We start from the raw sequence: 10097 nt of genomic DNA, 5'->3' as shown, positions 1-10097 counted from the left end.
CTTTCTTTCTTTCTTTCTTTCTTTCTTTCTTTCTTTCTTTCTTTCTTCCCCCACAGTCATATCTTTGACCCACCTGGAATTTATTTGAAATAAAGAATGTCCATCAGCTTTTATTGCCATTCTATTCCTTCTGGCTCATTACCAGACTAATGCAGGCCTGGGGCTTTGAGGAAGTCCTACATTGGACTCCCTTGTTTTAGGGGAAAAAACAAAACTCCTAAATTTAATTAAATTCTTCTTTAATCTGAGTTACTTACTCTGAGTGTTTCTTGTCACATCTCAGTCTGGGCAGTTTGTAGCTACCGTTCTTATTTGTGGAAACTTATTAAAACCACCTCCCACACCTCCACCCATAGAAAATATTCACAGTAGTTAATGGGCTTATCAATTTACATTGTCAAAACTTGAGACAGTTAAGAGGCCATATTCCTAGATCCTGATGACTCTTGATAGACTGAACAGAAAAGAATGCCAGCTTCTGGGACTCCCTTCCTTTGACATAAGTGACCATAGCAACTGGCTCTGTGAGTGAGTGGGCGGTAGACAGGCTGAGCTCAGTGTTAAGTGTGTGTGCAGAATGCAAATCCATATCCATATCAACAAAAGTATAGACGTATTTTTCGTTACCATATTTCAACCCACATGTTGACCAAACAGGATTGTCCACCATATAGCCCAAGGATAGAGACTGGGAATTGTTTCTTTTTGTATTCTGGTGTTTGGCATAGAGCAAACTGAGCAAACTTGTTAGATGAATAACCCATGCCATGGCCATTTTATTTATGAGTTGGTTATAATATTTTATAGTTGGAAGTTGGGGGAATTGAAAGGAATGCAAAGGCACATTTAGCTGAACTTGAACTCCAGTTAAAATTTTATATGTGTGTTGGTAGCTGAATTTCATATCAGGCCTAAGTCAATCTGACATAACACTTGCAAATAAGCCCAATATAAGTCACTGCCTCACCGAGCCAGAATCTCACCCTTTTGTTCTTTGGAATGCAGTGTGAAGTTTGTTCTACTTCATCTTGGAAATGCTGAAATAATTTCGCTTAAGAAACAAATTGACTCTGCAAAGTCCTGGGAGTACAGTGAAGTATGGAACATTGGGTCTTTACTAAATGCTATTTTTATACCATTATTTAATTGTTCTTTAATTTTTTTTTTCCAGAATATTGACAGAGTTGTGTTTGTTGGGAACTTTCTCAGAATCAATATGGTCTCCATGAAGCTGCTAGCATATGCAATGGATTTTTGGTCCAAAGGACAGCTAAAAGCTCTGTTTTTGGAACATGAGGTAGGTCAAGTCTGCATGGACTTAGCTGTCCTACATGGAGTGTATTTGGCTTTGTCTAACTGTTGAGTGAGTCCCTCAGTTTTAAAATTGGTCAAGTAGAGGGGTGCCTGGGTGGCTCAGTCGTTAAGCGTCTGCCTTCGGCTCATGTCATGATCCCAGGGTCCTGGGATCGAGCCCCGCATCGGGCTCCCTGCTCCTCGGGAAGCCTTCTTCTCCCTCTCCCACTCCCCTTGCTTGTGTTCCCTCTCTTGCTGTCTCTCTCTCTCTGTCAAAATTAAAAAAAAAAAAAAATGTTTAAAATTGGTTGAGTAGAAAGAGTTGCCATTTAAACTTTGCATTTATACAAAGGATAAAGAAGAACTATATATAAAATGGAAGCTTTCTTCTCCAGCAATAAGGACTGGTAGCTGGTTAATTAAAAAAAAAAAAAATCAGAGGCGCCTGGGTGGCTCAGTCGTTAAGCGTCTGCCTTTGGCTCAGGTCATGATCCCAGGGTCCTGGGTTCAGGCCCTGCATGGGGCTCCCTGCTCAGCAGGAAGCCTGATTCTCCCTCTCTCACTCCCCCTGGTTGTGTTCCTGCTCTTGCTGCCTATCTCTCTGTCAGATAAATAAATAAAATCTTAAAAAAAATTTAAATTTAAATTTAAGAAAAAAATCAGCTAAAATGGGTAATCATTAAAAAATACCTCTCTACTTTAACCATTTTATTTTAACATAAAACATAAATGTTCATTCACTCATCAATTTCTTTGATGTAGGACCAAGGCCTATTTTTGACTATGGGTTCTGCTGTTATCCTTTTTTTCATAATCCACAAATATTATATGCCTTCTTTGATTTCTGATTTATTTCTTTAAAATGGATCAAGAGATTAAAGATACCTATGAAGCACTCTGGTTGCATAATCCTTCTAGATTTTTCCCTCAACCTTTCATGTGTATTGGGATCCATCCAAGTAGAGAGTAATGGTTTGTGACTGCCTTTTTCAATCTTTTTTGAGAATTTAACTGGATTTTCATAGAAGTGACCAATTTATTTTGTACTCTTTTTATTGGTTTAGGTATTAACTTAGATTATGACATTAACATAAAACTGTCATAAACAAATCTGAGGATAAACACAGCTGACTCTTGGCAAGCAGACAACTGCACTGGTGAGAACAGAAGTGCGGGGGTTGCTCAGAGGAGCCTGGTGGCCCAGAGAGGCTGGTGTCCTTAGGCTTTAGCACCCTGTCTGCAGAGGATATGAACATCAGTTAATTGAGAGAGTCCCTTCTATCAAGTTTCTACAATCCTATAAATCAAATTTCTAAGAGTAAGTGAGGGACCTTTCTCTTCCCTACCTCCTCTGCCACCTTCTTTAAAATCAGTACTGTAGAGAGCAACTGTTTGTTTATCAGGGCAGGTCCCTAATCCCTGGTGTGTATTGTAGTAGAAAAAACTTTGAGAGAACTAGTATCACAAACTTGTAATGAATAACTACTCTGTCATTTTTCTCATCTTCAAACCAAATTATTTATCTGAAAAGCTGCCCATGTATTTACAAGTTATTTAGAGTTTCCTAGGCCCGTGTTTTGTTTTCTTAATGCAGATAAAACAATAGGAATTTAAATACTAAATAGTTAAGGCCCAGTGATAGAACTTAATACTAAAGAAAGCCTGTTTTTTTAAGCAGGCTTAAAGCATGGAGCCATAGAACTTTTGGGGGGTGAGGGGAATGGAGTCCCAGAATTTTCACCTCCCCTCCCCCCAACCAGAGTACCTCCCTTTTTACCTACTTATTTATCATTTCCATGTAAGATTTTGTTTGAAAAAGGAAAAAGTACCTCAGCTTTTAAAAAGCAATTAAAATGAAAAAAGAAAAACCACTGTTCCAGTTCAGCTAGAGTTGCCATATTTAGTGATTAAAAATACAGGACACAGTTATTTTATCTGGCATTTATCTATATTTTATCTGGCAAGCCTAAATCCAGATTCTCTTCAACTAAGGCAGAAAACAAACTCTGGGAGCCATCAGGGATTAAAAGCCATCCACGAGGTCACATGGGGAGTTAGTTGGTGTAAAATAGGGAGTGAGATCCAACATTTTGGGGAAACTCACTTCTGTAGGTAAAAACACAGTCACCTACGTTAACTTGTACAATCCTAGGCCTCTGTGGACTGTGGCTTGGCTTTGTTAGGTGCATGTCATAACTCGGTCTCTATAGCCAATGAAAGTGGAGCATTTTTATAGCCCCTTGTAAAGATCTCTCAGAAAGGGCTCTGCATTCTTAAATTCAGTCTGGCTTAGGCAGGCCTTCCTGGAGGATACTGTGGAGAGAGAACTTTGGGGAGGCGCTGGTGGGACGGTTTTCCTGCCCTGCCTCAGGAGTCCTCACTCAACGGAGTCTCATTCATTCAACTAACAGGATTGAGAAGTCATCAGCCAAGCAGTGAAGACACAGCCTCTTGACTGACTAGGAGTCTTTAGACAATGACCTTACCTCTCCATCTTTGTTTTAGCCTTTGTAATGTGGGGTGATAATAATATTTGTCTCATAAGGTTATTGTGAAGATTAAATAAATTCATGTAAAGTGCTTAGAACTATTTTTAGCATATAATGAGGCCTCAAGAAATGTTAGCTGGCAGCAGCTGAGGCAGAGATCCTATCACGTAACTGCCAGTCCTGGCAAGCGGCCTCCCATTCGGGTTGGTGACTCTTGAGTCAGGGAACAGGCGTGGAGTCTCAGACCTTTTGGAAACCAAGTTCTCTAAACATTTTTATTTTTCAGTTCCTTTCACTTTCACAAAAACATGGGCTTTTATTTTACAGATGAGCAAAGTGCAGCTCCGGCTGATTTAGATGCCTTTCCAAGATCTGCGGAGGGAAGCTTTGAGTTCTCATCTGTGAGATACAACTTGGAAGTCAGACAGATTTGGGGTTGAGCCCTTGCACAAGTGTGTGACCCTGAAAGGGAAATTTACTTTATGACCTTCCATTTCTCATCAGTGAAATGGGGTTCATAGTATGAATTTTGCCATGGCACCGATTAAAATGCAATCATTGTAATTCTACCAATCCCAGCAGTCGTGTAGTACACACTAAGTGCCAGGCATTTCCCTAAGCGCTTTATTTACAGCCGTTAACTTATTTAAGATAGAAAAACAGGTATATCTAATAAATATTATGACTATTATTCTACAGTGCATGGCAGAGTTCAGCTTTTAAGTTTTTTTTACCTACAACAGTAGGGAGCAGCATTCCTAGAATTATTAAACACAGTAAGCATTTGGCTGTTTAGAGATCATCGTGCACAAGTTTTCCTATTGCTTTTGTAGGGTTATTTCGGGGCTGTTGGGGCGCTGCTGGAACTGTTCAAGATGACTGATGACCAGTAGTGATGACTAGTGGACGGAAGAACCTTCTGTGAGAACAGACAACTGAGAGTTGCCGCCGGAGGAGGTAGATGCCGCTGTGGGACGGAAGCCAAGCCATTATGGCAGATGAACCTGCTGGATTTGTAAATAATTTAAAATCCTTCTAACTGATCTTTTACTCTTGGGTTTTGAGCTGATGATTCAAAATGGGGAATACAAGAGTTTTTTCTGTATACTGTATTTTTAAAAAAAAAAAGTTTGTGCAGCGAGGCCAAACCTACGAATTTTATGCATTAACCTTGAAAAGTTGTATGATGTGTAGGAAGGACCTGAAATGTAAGTGCTGTTTATTTTTCTTCTGGGGTTTACTGATCAGTGTGGTAATTTTAACTTCATTTAGTAATTACTCTAGGAGATTCTACCTTTACTTATATTCTTCATGACGTTTCATGATTTGCTGTTGGTTTCAAATGAAACTACAAATCTGGCATGTTTTACTGTGAACACAATTTTGTTTGTTTGTTTATATGCCTTTTTCGTCTTGGTTTTTTTTTTTTTCTGTTGGAATGTCTTATGGAGAAAGAGAGTCCTTCCCCCTGTTTCTGTCCTCAAATGACTCCCTCTCCTCCCCAATACCTTTCTTTAACCTAATTGTTCGTATCAATCAAGGTGCTGACCAACTCGATACGAAGTTAAGCACGAGATTGAAAGCTCTCGAAAGTGCCCTTGATGAGAAAACTCTGAAAGTGTTCATGAATTTTATGAGTCAGGCGAAAGTTGAAAATGATATGCAATTTTGTCTTAACCCTTACGAATATGCAATGTTTTGTTGGATTTATTTTCTGTTAGGTTATATTAAATTGAAATGTTTCTCTGATGAAATGTCCTCACTCATGCCCAGCCTATGAGTGGCAGCAAATCCTTATGCAAGACTTTGGAACTTCCCAGGTAGTCTCCCAGTAGATTAACTATTCACATTGGGAGAGGGGGGAGAAGTCATGGGTTGAGGTGTCAGGTAATAATACCTATTTGTTTTGTACACGTATGTACATAGGAGCTTTGTAACAAGGCATCTTAAATATTAACATTTTTTCATTTGAAATATTTCAAACTGAAAACTGTATTTCAATCCCAGTTTCTAATATTAAAAAAAAAAATCATGATACTGATCTCTCTATACATATTTTTTTTCTTTTTTGAAAGATGTCATTGGAACTGATGGGTAACTTTCAAATGAGAGTCTTGTACAAATATTGAAACGCATGAGGTCTAATGATTTAGAACTGATTAATCTTTTGAATTGAGCATATTGTTGAAAGGCAGTGCAATTCCTCCATGATGAATCTTTCCTTTTCTGCCTCCTGAGCACCATCTTTAATTGCCATATCTTCAAGTCTTGAAGAACGTGATGTTAATTGAAGTGTTCACTTGTCTGGTTGAAATAAAGCCTGTTTCTGTTGTGATGTTTTTAGTGTATATGTTATTTTCATTTCTTAACCTTCATGTCCATATTATCTGCTTTTGTACCATAAAATGAATGTGTTGTATTTTTGCTACCCTACATTTCACAATTTGAGGCTTTCCTGTAAGGGTGTCTTCAATTGAAGCTGTAACTCTATGCAGAGATTTTTTTAAAATAACTTTATTGTTCTTATACAACTGACTCATTGCCAAAATACTATTACTATATTTGGTAATTCAAAAAATTTTTCAAAATTTGGTCATCACAAATACATTTTATTAACTTCCACCTGGCTTAAAAAAATTCAAGCAACTAAGGTGTTCTTGAAAAAGATAAGTATAAAAATGTACATGTGATCTACATTAGTGCCTTTTTTGACTGTTCCCTTCTATCAGTCCTACTCTCCTCTGTCAGGTAATAGTAGACCTTGGATTATGGTTCTGCAAAAGAAATCAGGGCAAGTTAATGTAATTATATAATTTTTTAATTATCTGGAATCACTTGATCTTTCATTGCAAATGCGTAAGACGTTGGTTTAGCTGAGGAAATCAATTCTTCCACTATACAAATATCAGTAAATGTTGGCTACCTATAGCCAGCCTTTTTTTATAATGAGTAACTTGTAGCCTGAGGATTTTTACATTCACTTGAATCATAGGGACTTTCCTTTGGCTCAACATTAAGAAGAAACTTGACAAGACTAAAGAATTTTTATCTTGAACTTGTGAATTCAAGATGGTCAGGTAGTCTAGAGCATGGCTTTTGATTGTGAGACAGCTTCAGTGTGGATCTCGCTCAGCCATTGCCTACCTGTGTGGGCAAGGCACTAACCCTCTCTCTAAACCCTAGCTTCCTCATTCATAAAATAGAGCAAACTGTTTCACCTCCATGTTTAAAGAGCTTAGCACAAAGGCTGGCAAATAGTAAATGGTAGCTACCGGGAAAAGAAAAATAGATGTCTTAAACTAACGTGTGAAATCAGTGATAACTAACCTTCTAGAATGTGGGGAACCTCTTTTAGCACAGGGATACTGATCTCCCTATGCTAGTACATGTCCACAGCCCTGTGTCCACAATTCCAAAATTCCAGACTCTTAAAATGTATCCTTACAGTCACTTGACAGAAAAAGCTGACTTGAGCATTATTTATCATACTCTGTAGGATTCTTCGCATGTTTTGTTGCAAAGCTACTAATGTGTTTGATTCCGGGGTACTGCCCCAGACCCTACTAGGGGTGTTAAGGAGTGAACAATTCTGAATTTTGAAAGAAATCTGGTCCCAAGAATTTTAGATAAAGGGATTGTGGAGGTTATGGTTGTATTCTTCAGGTTAGGTAGTATGTATGGGTTCAGAGTCCCTTTGTTGGGAACTGTTGTTACAGGTAATTTGTGCTTGACATCATCCGGTCATACAAGGAATAAGAAGTTACTTTGTGCCAGGAAGGAGCTGAGGAAACCGAGAGGAATTGGCTATAACCCCTGCTGTTCAGCAAGGGAGACAGGTCTCAAACCAGGTCAGGTTGTAAAGTGTCACGGGTGTCATTCATTCATTCACCAATATGTACAGCAGTGAACAAAACAAAGACCCATCCTCACAGAGCTTACATTCTAGAAGGAAGACAGATAATCACGAAGTAGATCATGCTAGATCAGTACTACAAGGAGAAAATGAGGTAAGGTAAAGCGCTAGAGAGGAGGTAGTTGTATTTAGAAAGTGGAAGGGAAGAAACTTCTTTGGTAGAGTGGTCAAAGACAACTCCTACAAGAGGAGACGTTTGAGTAGTCAGATGAAGTTGGGAATACACCTGGGAGAACATTTTTTACTCCTGGCAAATGAGAATGAAGGTTTTGAGGAACTGCAAAAATTCCAGTGTGTGTGGAGTAAATAATGGGAAGAGTGACGGGAAATGCAGTTTGGGGAGTAACCGTGGGGCAGGCCCAATATGAGGTCTGTACGTGAGGGTAAAGGCTGCACATGAAGGAGGAATTGGTCACTTCTCCTGGAGGAGAGGGCTCGAGAAGTTTCCATAGAGTCTTAACCAATGAGTGGAGACCACCAAGTGGGCCTGGAGAGGGGGGCTTCCCAAGCAGAGAGAGCAGGGTGAGAGAGGCATTGAGAGAAGAAACAGTAGTCACGTTATTCAGGGAATTAGAAGCTGTTTGCATCTGCTGGAGCCTTGGTTAGTGAGAGAGAAACCAGATACTGGGAGAGGAAACCAGCCAGATTATGGAAGGACTCATATTCCATGCTAAAGATTCTGGTGTTTTCTGTAGTCAGTGCAGAGCCATCAAAGGGTTTCAAGTAAAGTGAAGCTAGAATTAACCTGGCTTCAAAGTGATAATAGAGCAAAATGTCCTACTGAGGTTAATGAGCAAACCAGTCATTGTGCTTTTGAATACATAACACCATTTTTATTATCATGTTGATTTTAGTTCCCCTACTGTGTCCAACCTCATACAGTAGCTGCTTAGTGGATCACATTTCTCTGTAACTAAGAGGGTTATATAAGGTCTTGAGAATTTTCCCACAGGACCAAGGCTGCTAATAGCTAAAACCCTGCTATGATTCTATTTAGTGACTAGGAAGATTTCAACATCAGTGATCACCATTAACTCTATTCCTTGCCAGAATTGTTTGGAGAGAAGGCTCTTTTCCTCCCAGTGATCTGATGACCCCAAATTTGTGAGGAAAATTGAATTAACGCACATTTTCTACTGGGTCTACCAGGTGTTCGTGATTCACTCTTCACCGTTTTAATTTTGACTGAATGCTTATGATCTGGGAGGCATTGATTGGGTAACTTTCGGGAGACATTCAGTCGTAGGACAGCAAAGTCCCTCCTTCCATCGGGCTTCCATCCTCATGAGGACATGAACCAACAAATAAACAGGAAGATAGCAGTTAGTGATCAATGCTGTGAAGGGAAGAAACAGGGTGATATGGCAGAGAGGAAAGCAAGGGACTTCCTTAGTAAGCTGGGCAGAGATAAAAATATGAAATCATGGCCTCAGCACTTGAGGAATGACCCTCAGGTGTTTCTTGCTTTCATTCATTACTACCTCCTCAATGAAAATGAAGGATGTTTTTGGGAAACAGTCTGAGAACTAATTCATTTTCTTTTTATTTTACTTAGAATATTTAATTTAGTTCCCATATGAATTTAAAATCATATGTTATGTGAAACAATAGATTAATTTAATAACGCCCCCTTTTTACTACTCACTTATTTCACAAAACAATATTATTTAAGCTGTTCACTTGAATCTTTATTGTCAATGCCTTTGTCATGGCCAGAGTCATTTCGTGGTTTCCAGAGCACACCAAGTCTGACACACAGCACTTTTTAAATCTACTTGTGATATTGACACTGGATTTTTTTTTTTTAACCAAGCCAGGAGCACCTATTCCCGCAATGACCTCAATTATTTGTTTCATTTTCCAAAAGGTGTTATATTGGTGATGCCACAGTGTTAACCATTTATGTAGTGCCTTTTACGGTCAACTTTAAAAGGTTAGTTTATAAGTATTCATCACTTGCGATACAAAAATAAAAGAAAATTTGTATTAAAAGTCTTTGCCTCTTTTTATGCTCACTCTATCAGGTAAACACCAAACATTCCAAACTAGAATTAATTGAGGTGATTTCAGTTAATGTTGTCACCAAAGAATTCTCAACCAGTCTGCAGTTAGAATTCATCTTCTTACATTTAAGTATTTTTTTTAAATTTCACTAAGTTTTATATGCATATAATCTAAAAAGTTAAATAGTTCCAGAAGACTATGAAAAAAAATAGCAGTACCCATGTTTTCTTTTTTGTTTTTTTCCCTTCTTTCTCTTTACACGTTATTCATGACACATGGTACTTTCTCAGGTGTAAAGACAAAGCCAAGGCAGGAAAAGGGTACTTGGACATGTCAGACCACCAAGGTTGTAGCTAAGACTCGTAGCCACAGGGACTGTCCTGGTTGGAGGATTTTGG

General features: G+C 38.7%; 1 protein-coding gene across 6 annotated transcripts in view; it reads left to right on the top strand.

The window, feature by feature from the left end:
- Positions 1-9652, top strand: part of PANK1 (pantothenate kinase 1) — a 108246-nt gene extending 98594 nt beyond the window's left edge. For all 6 annotated transcript variants that reach the window (XM_032432310.1, XM_032432309.1, XM_032432306.1 and 3 more), the window contains 2 exons: positions 1172-1297; positions 4616-9652. In XM_032432310.1, the coding sequence (XP_032288201.1) occupies positions 1172-1297; positions 4616-4675 (186 nt within the window). In that variant the 3' untranslated portion in view covers positions 4676-9652. The remainder of the gene's footprint in view (positions 1-1171; positions 1298-4615) is intronic.
- The last annotated feature ends 445 nt before the right edge of the window (positions 9653-10097 follow it).

This window comes from Phoca vitulina, unplaced genomic scaffold (assembly GCF_004348235.1).
Source record: "Phoca vitulina isolate PV1807 unplaced genomic scaffold, GSC_HSeal_1.0 scaffold48, whole genome shotgun sequence".
Taxonomy (NCBI): Eukaryota; Metazoa; Chordata; class Mammalia; order Carnivora; family Phocidae; genus Phoca; species Phoca vitulina.
The sequence above is the reverse complement of the archived record's forward strand: the minus strand, read 5'-3'. Positions and strand labels throughout refer to the sequence as shown.